General features: G+C 59.8%; 1 protein-coding gene across 5 annotated transcripts in view; it reads right to left on the bottom strand.

The window, feature by feature from the left end:
- The window catches only part of NBEAL2 (neurobeachin like 2), a 30,353-nt gene that overhangs the window by 12,224 nt on the left and 2,767 nt on the right, over positions 1-15,362 (bottom strand). For 2 of the 5 annotated variants that reach the window (XM_087430867.1, XM_087430866.1), the window contains exons 2-20: positions 9,494-9,582; positions 9,282-9,410; positions 9,101-9,182; positions 8,892-9,016; positions 8,633-8,715; positions 6,877-6,962; positions 6,496-6,778; positions 6,227-6,333; positions 5,615-5,695; positions 4,066-4,149; positions 3,544-3,642; positions 2,454-3,055; positions 2,239-2,371; positions 2,035-2,154; positions 1,502-1,823; positions 1,207-1,289; positions 994-1,086; positions 594-768; positions 325-458 (exon numbers count right to left, since the gene is read on the bottom strand). In XM_087430867.1, the coding sequence (XP_087286993.1) occupies positions 325-458; positions 594-768; positions 994-1,086; positions 1,207-1,289; positions 1,502-1,823; positions 2,035-2,154; positions 2,239-2,371; positions 2,454-3,055; positions 3,544-3,642; positions 4,066-4,149; positions 5,615-5,695; positions 6,227-6,333; positions 6,496-6,778; positions 6,877-6,962; positions 8,633-8,715; positions 8,892-9,016; positions 9,101-9,182; positions 9,282-9,410; positions 9,494-9,582 (2,910 nt within the window). Of the gene's footprint in view, positions 1-324; positions 459-593; positions 769-993; positions 1,087-1,206; positions 1,290-1,501; positions 1,824-2,034; positions 2,155-2,238; positions 2,372-2,453; positions 3,056-3,543; positions 3,643-4,065; positions 4,150-5,614; positions 5,696-6,226; positions 6,334-6,495; positions 6,779-6,876; positions 6,963-8,632; positions 8,716-8,891; positions 9,017-9,100; positions 9,183-9,281; positions 9,411-9,493; positions 9,583-10,204; positions 10,656-15,362 lie in introns of those variants that run through there. The other 3 variants (XM_014791425.2, XM_014791429.2, XM_087430868.1) reach the window with 3 other exon arrangements.

Here is a 15,362-nt window from a genome sequence, read left to right as displayed (position 1 = left end):
CCTGCTCTCGAGCCTCCCAGCTTCCACCCTGCCCTGCACAGGCAGATGGACACAAGCATCCTGCTTGCTCAAAACTCTTTGGTGGCTCCCTGCTGTCTCTGAAGTGCAAGCTCCCCAGCCTGCTGTGCAGGTCCCCTGCCCCAGCCTGTGCTGGTACTTCCCCCAGACCCTCTCAGCCAAACCCTGCCTAGCCTTTCAAGGTCCCACTCAAATGCCACCTCTCCTAGGAGGTTCTCCCTGACTGACGGCATCTGGTTCCCCTTCTTGATCCCCCCACCTGGTCCCCTTGGTCAGACAGAGCAGCCCCCTCCCCTCCTGCCCAACCTTGCGCAGGAGGGCCCCGATGATGGTGGGCCCTTGGCACTGCACCAGGCTCTCCTGGTTCACAGCGTGGCCCTGCAGGAAGTTCCGCAGCATCAGCAGAAAGGCAGCCACTGCGTTCCTCTCCATTCGCTCCTCTACCGGCCACCAAGAAGGGGACAGATGTGTGTCAAGGGCCTGCCTGCCAGTGGCCACAGAGACCTCAAGCACTCCAGCCACACTGTCATGCTAAGATTTCTTCCCCCACCACCCCAGGCACCAGGGACACTTACCTGAGGACTGGCCCAGTGGGAGAAGCAGGCCCTGGGTGTTGTGGCCAGAGGTCAGTTCAGGCCCCACAAGGTCATGTGTTTCAGCTGGACCTGCCTCGGCCTCTTGGGGCTGTGCAGCCACTCGCTCCAGCAGGGGCAGCAGGGCACCCATGCCTCCCACACAATTCACCACATCCTGGGGTGGGAAGACCGGCTGTGAGAGGGCAGCTCCCAGCCGTTTCCTGCCCCACTTCAGCCCAGCAGATCCTCTGGTCTGGGAACCTGGGTCCAGGGAAGTTTTGCTTTCTTGAGGTGGTCTCCTGAAGACCTCCCAGGGCACAGTGCCAATCCCCAGCCCGCCCTGTACACATGTGCCCATGCTCACGCTTCCTGCGCTCACTGCCCACACGTGCACACACACCTTCACGTCCCAGGTCTCTACCCTATGGCCCGTCAGGCGGCCATCCAGCCCATGGCCAGGGGACAGGTCCAGGCAGATGTTGTTCTTACAGGCCTGGGGGCAGGGGATGGGCAGGCAGCAAGCATCAGTTGGAGGAAGGGGTGGCAGACAGAGTGTGGGAGCCAGGGGGAGGTAGCTGGGTTGGGCCAACTGCCCACCCCCACCCCCAAATACCTGAGGTGAGTAATGGAGGAGCAGCTTGGTGCCAAGCTCATGCAGATCACTCTCGGGCTTGAAGGGTGCCATCTCATTGGGCCCTGGGGGGTGGACAGGAGGCTTCAGACCTGACTGGGCCTCTGGCCAAACCCCATCCAGAGCCTGCCTCTTCTCTGCCTGATCAGAGGACAGACCCTCTCCTTCCCCCTGGACCCCCAGTTTATGGCCTGGCCACTTGGTAAGTCCCAACCATCTGGGTGTTGGGACAATGGAGGAGAGGCTGGGGCAGGGCAGGGTGGATGGTGCTGCATACCCAGGTTGCACAGGTCCCGCAGGGCTGCTGCCTGCAGGGCTTCATGAAAGATGGCCACGGCCCCCAGCTCGCCCTCCAGGGACGTGGGGCTGCCCCACCGAGTGTCCTGTGTGCCTGCAAGGGTGGAGCTGATGCTGCCCTCCTGCAGGGGGGCCACCAGCCCAGACCCCCAGCCAAGCCCTGTGGTGACTGGGACTGACTGGGAGCGGGTGAGGGAGGGGTGAGTGTGAGCCAGGGCAGCGGGGACTGGTGGCGCAGGCAGCCCCGTGGTGGTGGTCGTTGTGCGGTGCCCAGCGGAGCCGATACAGCAGGAGGAGAAAGGCTGCGGGGCCGGGGTTGGGGGAGTGGTCAGGTCACAGAAAAGCCTGGGGTTCCACCTGCATCTAGTTCCTCACAGTGACCCCACGGCTGCACAGACCCCAGAGGCTGAAGTCTGAGGCCTGTGGGGGTAGCGGGAACACAAGGGCTCCAGGTCCCACCCTGTCCAAGTCCCCCCAGCTACCCAAGGCCTCCCCAAACCCTGCCTGGCACACCTCACTGAGGGAGGGGCAGCGAAGGGGTGCCATCTTGACCAGGCGTCCATCTTTATAGACATGGACCAGGTTCTGGCTGAAGGGCCGGCACCCAGGCACATGGACAATGGCCACGCAGTGCTAGAATAGAAGCCAGAACATCAGGCTATAGTTTGGGACTCGGTGTCCTCTCCAGCCCCGAGCCATATGGGGATGGAGGCTCACCCAGGTAGAGTCAGCAAAGGACACTTCAGGCAAGCTCACGGTCAAGTACTCCTTCCGGGTGCACACAGCCACCACCAGGGTCCCAGCTGCCGTGAAGAAGGCCTCAAACCCTGAACCGCTGCTGGCGAAGAAGCTGGGGGCAGGCCAAGCCAGTTATGCCTGCTGGTTCTCCTGCTCACCCTGGCACTGTGCCCTGGTCCCTACCAGTCACCTACCTGTACAGCTGCTTTCGCTGGGGTGGCCGGGTGGGGGCCGGGGCAGGTGCTACAGCCGTGGGGTGCAGACAGAGCCAGGCATGGAAGGTGAAGCCAGGTCCTGGCCATCGCTGCACAGGGGGTACCATAATACCCGCCATGCTGGGGGTGAGGTCAAAGTAGCGTAGGGCTCGTGCAGGGCCATGGTGCCGGGCCATGCCTGATAATGCACGAATGATGGCGCCTGCGTGTCGGGCATTCCCGGCCTCAGCTCCACCAGGCCCCGAATCCAGCCCTGGAGGCGGGCGCAGCAGATGACGCAGCTCCAAGGGCCTTAGTGACACACGGCCCAATGCTTGCAGTAGCGCCAGCAGTTGCTCCTGGCAGCGGGCCCCCAGAGCTATCCCTGTGCTGAGCGTCTCCAACAGGCAGCCCACCAGACCTGCCTGCACGCAAGTGGCACGGCTGGCAGGGCAGCTGTCACAGAGCCACCAGAGGCGTTTTGCTAGGAAGAGCCGCAGCTCAGCTGTGGGCAGTGCTGGCAGCCACTGCATCAGCACCAGCACCGGCTGCTCGTTGCGGATTGGTGGCGGTGGACATACACTGTGGTCACCCTCCACAGCCTGTGGGTGGAGAGAATGTGATAGTTCCCAGGCAACTGGCATGGAACAGGCCACCTTGCCAACAGCCGGACTTCCTGTCTCAGCTTACTTGCCTATAGCATGGGAAAGCAACATGCACTACCCTATCCTGCTCACAAGTTGTGTTTGAGGCTCAGGAAAGTTAGAGGTGCATGGACGACCATCACTACTAACAACAGTCCTTCAGCATCGTTAACCCCTCGAGCCTTGGCTTTTGGTCTAGGTTGGCGTAAACCCCAACTGCATGTTCCTAGGATCATCCTGGGGCTTGCTAACGTGCAGCAGCTTCCAGGGCCCCACACAGCCCAGAATCCTCACGCCAGTGACACTGACATATGTGGTCAGGCCATGGGTCACACTATGTACTGGCCAGTCAACACAGTCCCCACGGTGGACGGCTCACCTTCCGTGGTAGCCCTGACCCAATCCGGGCTGCCCTTGGGACCCTGACCCCAAGCCCCTGCCCTCACCATGTTGAGCAGCTCTTGTAACAGCCGATGGGTGGGGGGACCATGGCTCTGCAGAACTTCATGTAGGTGAGGGTAGCCAATGCGCTCCTTAAACACCTCCTGCGCAAGGTTGTGTGGGGAAGAAGTGAGCATGTATGTGGGCCCCAGGGCAAACTCACACCCCATGGAAACCCTGGAGAAGGCATCGTCTTTCAGGGCTCCCTCCTCTGGCTCTGCCTCTGGGTCACAGTGCTAGCAGCGGCAGGGGCTGCGGAGGGGTGTGGGGCTGTGGGTCCACTTCAGAAGGCTGCAGGAGGTGGTCAGCCCACAAGTATCCCTCCCCCATCCAGCCCTGACCCAGGATATCCAGCTCTCAGGACTGACTGATGACTATGGCCACCCAGTGGGCTGAGCTACACCCCAAAGGGCAGGATGGCCACCTCCTCAGCTCACTTGCTCTAACAGCCACTAACCAGGCCAGTTCTGGGGACAATTTAACTCCCACCCCACAGCCCTCCTGCAGCCGGACTGCAGCGTCCTCACCTTAGCTGAGGGGGACCCGCTCATGATGCAGGTCAGCACTCTGATAACATGGACCGCAATGGCGTCTGTGTCCTGGTCCAGTACCTTGGAGTGGGGAGGGGCAGTCAGGAGAGGCAGGTGCCAGGGTATTGCAGCTGGCAGCACCCTGCAGTTAAAGGGGTGTAGGGCCAGGAGCAGGTGCCCCAAGGCAGGTAGCCGAGCTGGCTTGGGGGCCCGGAGAGTGTGGCAACCCTGTCTGGGCACCAGGACCTCTACTCCTTGCCTAAACTACTGTGACCCTCACCCTGACCCTATAGGGCCCTCTCTGAATGCTTGGAAAGACCCACTATGACAAAGAGGCCAGGGAAGAAACCAAGGCTGGGAAGGGCCTCACTGGGACAGATCAACAGTGGACCCTCTCGCCATATCCCTCTGCCCCCCACTGTCTGGTGGACTTATGGGCTTCAGTCCCCAACCATCACCACCCAACCTAGACACACATGTGCAGGCAAGCCAGTGAGTGCCCCATCACCAATGATGATTGACAGGGGGTTGGGGAATTTAGGGACAATCAATCACAGAATGTTAGAACCAGAAGAACCTTCGAGACCTTTGAGACCTACTCTGCCCCTTGCCCCCTAAGATCCAGGTGGGGACACTGAGGCTCACCCTGGCTGAACTTGATGACCAGAGGCATGCTGGGCACTTGCCCTGCCCCTCCCTGAAGGGTTGAGGGATCAGGAGGGCTTGGAGAGTTTGTCAGCAGGTGCTAGGCCGTATTTTGACTCCATAGGACCCTTGGTCTCAGCTCTGCCTGACTCCCCAAGTGACCTCAGGCAACCTTCCTCTCTCCAGGCCTCAGTTTCCTCATCTGTATAAACCAGGGGTCTCTCCTGCCTTGCTTGCTTTATACATGAATGGATGTGCAGGCTCTCAGAAAATAGCAAAGTGTGATAGACACACGGGGCTGCCTCATGAAGACAAAGCAGGGGAGCTCTGGGGGTTGGGGCCCGGGTGTTGAGCCACCAGAGAGAGGGTGCCCCATGCGGAGCCCCTAGGTGACACCCTGCAGCCTCCTACAGCCCCCATGCAAGGTGACGCAGGGAGCACATCATGAGGGCATGAGGGGATGAGGAGATGAGGGACTCCCAGTGACCTGCTTAGGGCAGGTGCAAGGATCTATGGAAAGAAGTGGCTGCGTGTGGGGGACCTCCTTCTCTGTGAGTGACTACAGCCAAATCCCTGAGTATCTGGGCTTCTGTTTCCCTGTCTATGAAATGGGGTTGGGTGGTTCAGTTTCGAAGGTTCCTTCCAGCTTGGCACAGCCAAACCCCAGCTCCCCATGCTAATACCAGGCAGGGCACAGATCACTCCTGCCCGGTTCCTTAGGATGGGGATCTGAAGGAGGGTGAGACAGCATGGAGGACCCAGCCCCATCATTAGGCCACACCAGGCCTCACACATTATCTGCTCATCCTCCCTGTATAGTGCAGGAAGGGCTCAAAGAGGGAGCCCCCAGGGGTGGGTGCCCAGGGAGGTAGGTGCCTGAGCCTCAGCCCCAGGGTGGTACCTTCTGGACATCGGGCTCGGTCAGTAACCGGGTAGCCAGGTCACTGTCCCCCTCAGGGGGCGCCCGGGCCTGCAGGTACAGCTGTGGGGAAGGGGTAGGGCAGAAGGTGGAGGCGGCAGAGGAGAGAGAAGAGGAAGATGGGGGAGGGGCAGGGTTAGAGCAGGACCTAGGGCAGCTGCCAGGGCTCTGTCCCAGAGAGACGGATGCACCCTGAGTCCCAGGCCGAGTGCCCCACCAGGCACTAGGGGAAGAGTAGGGGAGCTGAGCTGCCCATGCCCTGCTCAGAGGGACAGAGTCGGGGGCAGATAAGGGGGCAGGAGTAGGTACTGTATCCAAAACAGCTGAGCCCTCCTCCTGCCCCTGGACTTGGGGCTGGGGAAAGGGGAAACAAGAGGCCAGGACAGCTCCCGTCCTTCCACAACACATCCCTCCTGTGGGGTGCAGAGCCATCCTGAGCCCCAGACCCTCCCACCCAACTGCAAGCCATCCCACCAGCCACAAGCCCTCAGCCTGGTCCAGCCCAAGTTTGCTCAGCAGCATCTCGGCACCCACACGTGGTTTCCCCAGCCTCTGGGTTCCAGGACCTCCACCCCCAGCCTGGGCCCCACCCACCTTGCTGTTCTGGATGAGGCGAGTAAGGTGTTCAAAGCAATTGTTGCTGAGAAAGGTAGCCTGCAGCACTGGCCGATCCTCGCATGCCAGCATCATGGGGATGGCATCTGTGGAGGGGTTAAGGGTCAGCCCTGCCCAATCCCCTCCCAGCAGCAACTCTGGTCAGCCTTAACCTTCTTCCCCATGCGGCCCAGTCCAGCTCTTCCCTTGTCATTTGGGTCTTCCCCTGCTAGTGCCACCTCCCCAAGAGCCGGGGAGCCCATACCCACCGAGCATGCTGACCCGTAGGGTGATGAGGGCCTCTTCAGGCCCCGAGCTAGGCCCGGCTGGCCAGTCGGCATTAAGGACACGGAAGTAGCCCTCAAGCAGGGCTCGGAGCTCTGGTCCACGGGGTGGTGTGCGGCTGGCATGCAGGACATGTACTGCACCCACCAGTGCCTTGAGTGCCAGCGGCACTAGGCGGGGGTCTTGGGCTGGCCCATGGCTCCAGCCCCGCACCACACCCAACAAGCCCTGCACAGAGTCGGCGCTCACAGCCATCTGCCCGTTCTCCTGCAGGTGTGGGCAGAGATGAGCAATGGGCAGGGGCTCACCCAGTAGAGAGACCCTGAGACGGCCACCCTCTGGGCCGCAGGTTCCTCCCAGCCTACCTTCCCTCCCGCAAGGACGGCACCAAAGAGGTGGATGAGACGCAACAGCAGCTTGGGAGGCAAGCGATCTGCATCCTGCAGGCTCTCTGGATAGCGTAGGGTGGGCAGGGCAGGACACTGTCACCAAGCTTGCAGGGCTGTGAATCCAGGGGACTACACAGAGGTGTGTGCCCTGGGGTAGGAGTTGGGGGCTGGGCCAAGGAACGGGGCTGGGAGGCCCAATCTGGTGGAGAAGATCTGGTTCTGCACTAAGGGTCTAAATGCCATAGCTCTATGCTAGGGGGTCTGAGGAGGACACAGCTCTTCTTTGGGGAGCTTGAAAGGGACATGGCCCTACCCTGAGAGCCTAGCCAGCTCCCCAGATCCTTAATCCCCAGGGTGGGGGACCCCAGAGTGAACACACATCCCCCACCCAGCTTCCCCATGGTAACCCAGGGTTTAGTTTCTCAAATGCAAATCTCCTGGTCCCTCTGCCCTGTGACGGTTAGAGCTTCCTGTGACCTGCTCTGGGGACCCTGCTGTCCCTACCATACAGATGCCCCCTACCCTCACCCCCACCTCCACTGGGGACTTCTAGGGGCTTTCACAGCTTCATATGTGGGAGGCCCATGTGGCCCTGCTCCAGCAAAGCTGGCCAGGATGCCAGGCCAGACTGAAACCCAGAGAGCAGAAAGGACCAGCCCTGGGACACACGGGTGTTGGGGGGAGGTGGGGGCAAGAGCAGGGCGGCCTTCATTCAGGTGGGATGGAGTGGGAGGCCTCCCAGGGAACAGGGCTTTTGAGAGGAGGCCTGAGAATGCAGCTAGCCTGTGAAGGGAGAGGAAACAGTATGGCAAAGACCCGGAGGTGGGATGGATAACTAGTTGCATTCTAGGAATGAGAGGACAGGACTTTGGCTGGGGAGCAGTAAGTGAGTGGGGCTGTGAAGGAAGGCTGTGGGGAGGAGCAGGATTTGATCCTGAGGGTATCAGGCCACCATCGAGAGATTTACAGTAGTGGGAACAAAATCCAGTGTGTTTTAAGCAGAGTACTCAGATTTTGGGGGAATGGAGGCAGGGAGCTCCCCAGGGGCATCTCCTCTCTTGGAGCTGCTGCCCCCACTCCAGATCCAGGCAGCTCCATGGGGCATTCCAGAGACACCGAGATACTGTCTATCCCAATAGGCTGCCATCTCCCCAGGTAGCATCTTCCCCCAAGGCTATCTAAAGTCCTGGCCAGTCTCCCTCCAATGAGAGGAAAGAGGGCACCAAGGAGAAGAGGGTACCCAGGGAGAATAGATGACCAGAGATGCCCTGGAGGTCAGCTCCTCCAGGACTGAGGGAGCAGGAAGTAGAGACACCAGTGTGGACATTATCTTGAGGAGGGCTGGAGACTGGGTGGAAGCTACAGGACAAAGGGATTGGAGCAGGGGGTTTTAGGATGGTCCAGATCAGAGTGGGATACTAGTGGCTGGGGGGACCCAGGAGGTAGGTGGGATGGAGGAAGGGAAATTGACCCCCTCACCTGATGGAAAGCCTTCACTCTAGCCCAGAAAAGAAATTATTCATTTTGTCCAGACATGCCCTTTCTCTCCTCTCTGCCCCTGAACTCGTACTCGCCTTTGGAGGCCCCCTGAAATTCCCGTGGTTTTCCCAGCCCTGCGTGCAGCCACCACTAAGCGGGTCCTGTCCTCTGTATAGGATGGGGAACTGCAGGAAGGGTCTCAGGTTTAGGGGCGGGGCCAGGTGGGCCAAGCGGGGCAGGGGCGGGGCCTGACCTCTGAAGAAGGTGCTGAATTCACAGGGCAAAGCGGCTGGAGGGAACTTGTATTTGCTCTTCTCCTTGGAACTGATGACTTCCCTGGGGGGTGGGGGTGAGGGTGGGGGTGGGGTGAGGCTAGGTACTTCACCCCTCCTGGTCATCCTCCCCTCACAGGCCTGTGCACGGGCCTCCTCCTGCCTCGGCACCTTTGCCATAGCGGCCACCCCCATCCTCTCAGCCTCCTCTGGGTCCTCTGCCTGTGGGCTGGCTCTTACCCGCTGTGCTGGCGCCGCCAGGTCTGGTAGGGGTCAAAGAGGCCCTCACAGAGGAGCAGGGCATGCAGGGCCACATTCTCCAGCTGGGGTGCACGGCCCTCCTGCGGTGCTGGGAGTCCTTTCAGCTGCAGGCATGTGGAGAGGGTGGAGGAGGGTTAGCTGGGCCATGGCTACCCTCTGCCGGCCCCCTACGGTAGAGTCCACCTCACCTCGGCGGTCAACCGGGTCAGCAATGCCAGCACCTGGGGCACCAGCACCTGGCCCCAGCCTGCCTCTACATTCTCCAGGTTCCTGGGGAGTGAATGATGGGAGAGGTCACAGTAACATGCCAGCCCCGCCTCTGGCCCACAGTTCCACGCACCCACCCTGGAAAGGACACCAGGGACCCACCTGCAGAGAATGATGAAGAGCTTGAGCAGCAGCAGGGCTTGTTCCAGGTTCCCCTCGTCCAGCTGCTGGGCCAGCACATGCCGCGCATCCAGCGGTAGCAGCGGCACTTCTGCACCTGCCTCCTCCGGCCTGCAGGGAGGGGGTCACTGGGGCACCGAGGACCCCTCAGTTTCCCTACCCTGTCCCTGCTTTCCATGTAGCTCCAGCCTCACCTGCGTGGCTCCAGAGAAGATAGTGAGATGCTCTTCTCGAAGGCACCCACAAAGGCCGTCAGCCACTGCTGCAGGTAGCCCAGGTCCTTCTGCAGGCAAAGGAGTTTGTGGGAACAGTGATGGGGCTCGGAAGGGGTACAGTAGACAGAAGAGGGACAAGAGGATGTAGACAGCAGTGGAGAGTGAATGGAGGTGGACACGGGGTGGACAGGGATTGGAGGCAGAGCAGTGGGGGTGGAGAAAGGGAGTGAGGGATGGATGGGGGAGGAGGGAGGACAGGAAGTTGGAAGGTCAGCATCAGAGGATTGCCATACATATTGACCACTCTCCCAGGCCACTCACCTGCTTTTCTCAGCCTCCTAGTCTCTGCTCCCACCTCCCTAACCCTTGGGGACTAAGGCAGACCTAACACGGCAGGGGAGGGGCTTAAGCATACACAGGCCTGGAGTATGGCTGTGGCCCACACTGGTGCTGGGGCTGAAGGTCTCCCACCCACCACCCACCCCTGACCCAAAGCCTTGGGCTGGGCTCTCTGCTGCCACCTTCTCCCAGCTCAGCAGCCACCACCTCCAGGAAACCTTCCTTGACTACGGATCCCAGCATGCATGTGCATCATTGGCCAGGCCAACCCATGCACTCGCACATCCCCCACATGTATAGGTAGGACGTCCTAACTCGCATTGGGAGCCTCCACCCACCCAGGCTGGTTACCTGGACCCCAGGCCCCAGAGCTGGTTCCATGGGCAAGAGGGGCAGTGGCTGAGTCTGGGCACCACCAGGGAAACTTTGGTGTGAACGGGAAACGTCCCCTCCCGCCCTGGCTGGGGCAGGAAGCGCAGAGTCACGGTGGGGGAGGGGAGCCGCTTCCTCCCGGCAGACCGCAGGGATGTGGGGGGGGCCTGGGGCACCCAGGGCCCAGCAAGAGAAGCTGTGAGGGACCTGGCCCAGCCCTGGGGGCAGGCCCTGGAGTGTCAAGGGGTAGGGTCACACTGCCCTGGGTGGGGCTTGCGGACCAGGAGCTAGTTTTATAGGCATGTTGTCATAGGGCCTGGAGTCAGGGCAGGCCTATCTAGGGACAGGTTCTGATCCCTGCTGCTTATAGTGCCCTTCATTCAAGGCACTCACCGCTCCCTGATATGGGTCCAAGGCCTCAGGCCCAGGGGACAATGTAGAGAACTCATCCATACCTTTGTCCCACCCCCCTCCCCTGAGTCCTAGCCTCCCCACCTGGCTCTGCTGGTCTCTACTCCAGGGACACAGCTGAGTAAGTCCTAGCTTAGCCCCAACCTGCCCTAACCTCTAAGCCCCTCCCAGGGCATGGAGTGGGTTGTGGCCTGGACCTGAGCTCCTCCTTCCATCCCACGCTCCTTCCCCCCACGCTGGCCCCATCTGCAACTCCCACCCCAACCAGCTGAGCCTAGAAGGCAACTTTCTTTTCCGGGGGCAGAGGGCTAGAGCAGGGACTAGACTGGAGAAGGATGAAGGGGCAAGGGACACATCAAAGGCAGCACCCAGGAGCCTAAGGCTGCTCCCCAGGGCCATGGACCTCAATTCAAGGACCTCCAGAACTACTTTTAGATGGATGGCTAATTTTTGCCGCCTGCAGGCCCTAGACCACAGGGCCAGGACTGAATGGGCCCCAGAGAAGGGGGCCAGACCCCAGCAGACTGGGCCAGGCCCACAAGAAACCTAGGCAGAGCAGCCCTCCGCCCTGTGGTTGGGCACCTTCCTTGAGCATTTTGTCACAGATCTGAGGCAACTCAGAGGGGCTGGGGCCCCTAAGGTGCAGGCCCACACCACTGTGACTTTTTATCTGTCAGTTTCCTTCGGTGACTTCTCCACCCTCTGCCGCTGGTAGTCTCCCTGCTCACCTACCTCTGTCCACACCTCTCCTCTCCATCAACGAGCAGGGACACCAAAATGCCTAACCCTGAAACACCCGAGCAGGCCAGGGCTTTTGGACCATTTCTGAACTCTTCCCATTGCAGGCGGGGAAATGGGGGGGCATACACTGCCACAGCTTCAGCTGTACCTCTGAGAATGCTGAAAGCCAGACCTTTGTCCTAGGCCAGGACCACTCATGGTTGCTAGCCAGATAGCCCAAGCTGACCACATGACCCCTGGCCCCTGCCTCAGTGACCCCACAGATCCCTGTCTACCGTCAAAATGTGGATCCTTTTTGCCCACTGCAGCTCTGCAGAGCACCTGAAAGCCCAAATTTGACCATGTCCCCCACCCTGACCTGAGGATAAAGGCTCAACTGCTGAGCCTGGCATTCCAGGCCCCTAGGCCAACCAGGGCCTGCTTCTCCAGCCTCTCTGTCCCTCCCCACCTGTGATTCACATCCTCTGTCCAGGCCTCTGCCAACCCCATGCCCCACTGCACTCTGTGACTTGGGCTTTTGGTACTTAAGCAGGAACCTCCCATCCTCCTCATGGCTATCACCTGGCTTGGCCCTCCCAGACCTGGGTGGGCCCCTCAAACTCTGCACACTCCCACTTTCTGTCCCTAGAACCACACCCTCGGCCTATCCAGTCCTGCAAACTTCCAGCAGATCCAGCTGGGCTGGATTCAGGGCTAAGGCAATCAAGGCAGCCTTTGTGTGCTCTGGAGGGGGCATAAGGGGTCTCTAAGCACAGTACTAGATGGGCGGACGGGTGAGCTGCCTGTCCTGCCTCTGTGGCTCTCACCTCTTCTCTCTGGGAGGCCTCAGCCGACCTCTGACCTGGGCCGCATGGCTTGAGGCTGCAGTGCTTGGAGGTAGGGGCATCCCTGCAGGGACTAGGGCCAGGAGGCAGAGCAGGGCAGGGGCCCAAAAGCATGGTGGCAGTGCTGCATGCAGAGCGGTCCAGAGCCAGGAAGAGGTGGCTGTGGTGCTTAGACTCCCCACATTCCTCTCAAGAGGCTCTGCCTCAGCCGGCTCCTCCCTCCCTTTCCAGCTCTGAGCAGGAACACTGCGCAAGCCCAGCCCAGTCCTACCTCAACCTGACCGGGCCAGGGTCCCAATCCCCCACCCCTCCCCTGAAGGCAGGTCAGGAGCAGCCACACACACTCCTCCCCAGGGCCCTGCAGTAGGGGAGAAAGCTGTCGGTATAGAGGAGGTCAGTGTCCCTGGGAGGAGGGGGTCTCATAGTCACCTCTGTGGGAACCCAATCTATACCCAACAGCCCTGAGGGCACTCAGTGCTGGGGCTGAGGGGCTCCCAAGGGCTGGTTAGGCCAAATAGTCCCTGGGTGGGCATGGAACTGCCACTTCCCCAGAACTGTGAGGTAACCCGGGAGGGCTGAGAGCAGCCCACTGTGGCGTGGATGGGTGGGTGGGGCTGTCTGCAGGAAGACATGAACCACTGAACTGCCTGACACTGTGCTTCCCTTAGACCTGCTTGCCCTACCCCAAGCCTGATAGCAGCCCTGGCTTGCCCTATGTCTCACCTCAAGGCCCAGACCTTGCCTCAAACTCCCTATCCCCACTCCATCCCCACCTCACTCAGGCTTTACAATGGGGCAATACACAGATTCCTTAAACAGCACCGGGCACCTGGTGCACCTCCAGTAGACATCTGTTATCACCACTGTCTGATCAGCTAGTAACCTACCCTATCACAAGCTTTAAGGCAAGTCCACAGCCTCCGTTCACATCTGAAGCCCTGCATGGCTGGTGCCCACCTCACCTCCAGCCTTGGCACCCCACATCCACTGGATGCCCAGCCCAAGGGCATTATTTGCTGTCCCCACCCCCACACGTCTGCATGTGCTCTGCTCTCCATGCTTCCTCTGCCTAAATGCTCCCCAGAGCTAGCATCTTTCCCAAGACCCACCCCTGTCTGGTGCTTCAGAGGTTGGGGTTATCAAACTAAATCAGTGGTTGAGGGCATGGGTTCTGGAGTCCAGACCTGGTTCTCATGCTTGGTAGCTTGGTACTTAGCATTAATCTCTTTGTGCTTCAGCTGCCTCTTTAAAACCATCCCTTTGCTTAACGGGTAAAGGCTCTCCAACCACACCCACCAGCACGTGGTAAGGTGAGTAGGCGATCCATCCCCAAATCCAGGGGCTCTGCCTTCCCAAGCCCCTGGCATTCTAGGGCAATACTCATCTCCCCGCCCACTTCCATGAGTGACAGATGAGTGGCAGACCCTGGCTTACTGGCAGAACCAAGGTCTCATGGGCCACTCCCCAGTCGGCTGTCCCAGGCAGGTAGAACAGAAGTATGTTGGTGGGCACCATGTTAGGCTAAGAGCAGAGTGGGGAGAGAAGATCAGAACTTAGTGGGTGACTCTTCCCAGTCAGAGCTGCCTGGGTGGTAGTGTGCACCCCATCTCTGGGGACAGGCAAGCAGAAATGAGACAGGGTGGGGTGGGGTCTGATCAGGATGACCTCATTCAGGCCTGGTGGTCTCCCTTCTCAGCACTGGGAAGGGGATGGCAATGTTAAGCCAAAGGTGGCTTCTGGCTACACCAGGAGAACTAGAGGTCAGACGTGGAGGACCTCAGGGCAAGGAATGAAGCAGAAAGATGGGGACTTGCCAGGGGCAGGGACAGCTGAGGATAGTGGTCTGAGTGCCCAGGTAGCTGGCCCAGTCTCTTCTCTCTTACCTGGGAAGGGGGTCTTGACAGGGGTGGACCTTCTGGTCTCTACAACACCCCCCGGGGCTTAACCTTCCCCTTCTATCACTATGGAAACTGAGAATTTCCTTCCAGGGTCCCCATAGTAACTGACCCTGTTTCCATGGGGACCCCACACTTCCACATCAGCTCCCCAGTTGCCATAGCAACTCCAGAGATTACCAGCCCCTCCCCCAACCCTGGGCTCTGTGCTACTCTCCCCATCACCTCAGTCCCACCCTGTCCAGTTGCCTTGGTAATTAATGAAGGCAAGGAAGAAGAAACCCTGGTTGCCCCTTTGAGGTATGGAGGGGGGCCAAGCACCAAGGAGGCTATTCTACCTTCCTTTTTCCCATTTCAAGAGGGTAAACTGAGGCACAGGAAGGAATATGACCCAGCTAAGGTCCCACAGGTAGCAGAGGGCCTGACCAGGTTTCCATGAGGCAATAGAAAGAGTTCATCAGGCAGGAGTGAGGGACCAGGGAGGGGTGGGCAGAGCAAGGTCAACCCCAGCTCTGACCTGACCTCCCTGGAACCCTGAGTCTTCAATGGCATAACTGGAGAGTTCAGCCTGGGCTCCCTACTTGTAACCTGAATGTTTGTCCTGTCCTGCCCTTTGTGACCCTGTGTGCCATGCCCCTCAGCTCTCATGCCCTCCAGTGCTCCCTTTCACTGGGGCTGTGGAGCAACACTACTGCTCCAGGCTGAAAAGGGGCCACTCATTTGCATGTTATTTTGCATAACTTTTCAATGCTGCCCAACTGCCAGCCTGTGGGGTGCTGTCCCCAGTCTCCTTATCCTCTCACCCACTTCCTACACCCACCCTGGGGAAGCCCTGGTGGGTTGAGTCCTCTGGATGTGCCCCTACCCATCCACCAGGCCTCCCCCTCACTCCTGACCACTTGCCTCTCGAATTTCCCACCGCCAACAGCTCCTGCTCCGTTCCTGTCCCCTCAGCCCTCAAGTCCCAAACTCAGCCTCCTCTGGCATGACTTCCCTGATCGGTCACTGCTGTGGGGCCAATCTCCTCCATTCAGCAATTCAGCTAATATCCAAGGAGCACCTACCATATGTGAGGTGCTGGGGAAACCACAACATAGCCAGCACAATAAGGGTTAACATGGGGACATGCCTGAGCTGAGGTCCAGCTTGGTCTGAGGGGACAGGGAGGAATGTTCCTCAAACGGGAGGGAGAAGGCTCCATGCAGAGGAAATAGCTTGTGCTGTCCCCGGGTGCAGACCCACCGAGGCTTCCTGCCCACAGGACTA

The sequence above is a fragment of the Ceratotherium simum genome, chromosome 5, assembly GCF_057802395.1.
Source record: "Ceratotherium simum simum isolate JZ-2026a chromosome 5, ASM5780239v1, whole genome shotgun sequence".
NCBI classification, from domain to species: Eukaryota; Metazoa; Chordata; class Mammalia; order Perissodactyla; family Rhinocerotidae; genus Ceratotherium; species Ceratotherium simum.
This window is presented reverse-complemented; position numbering and strand designations above follow the sequence as displayed.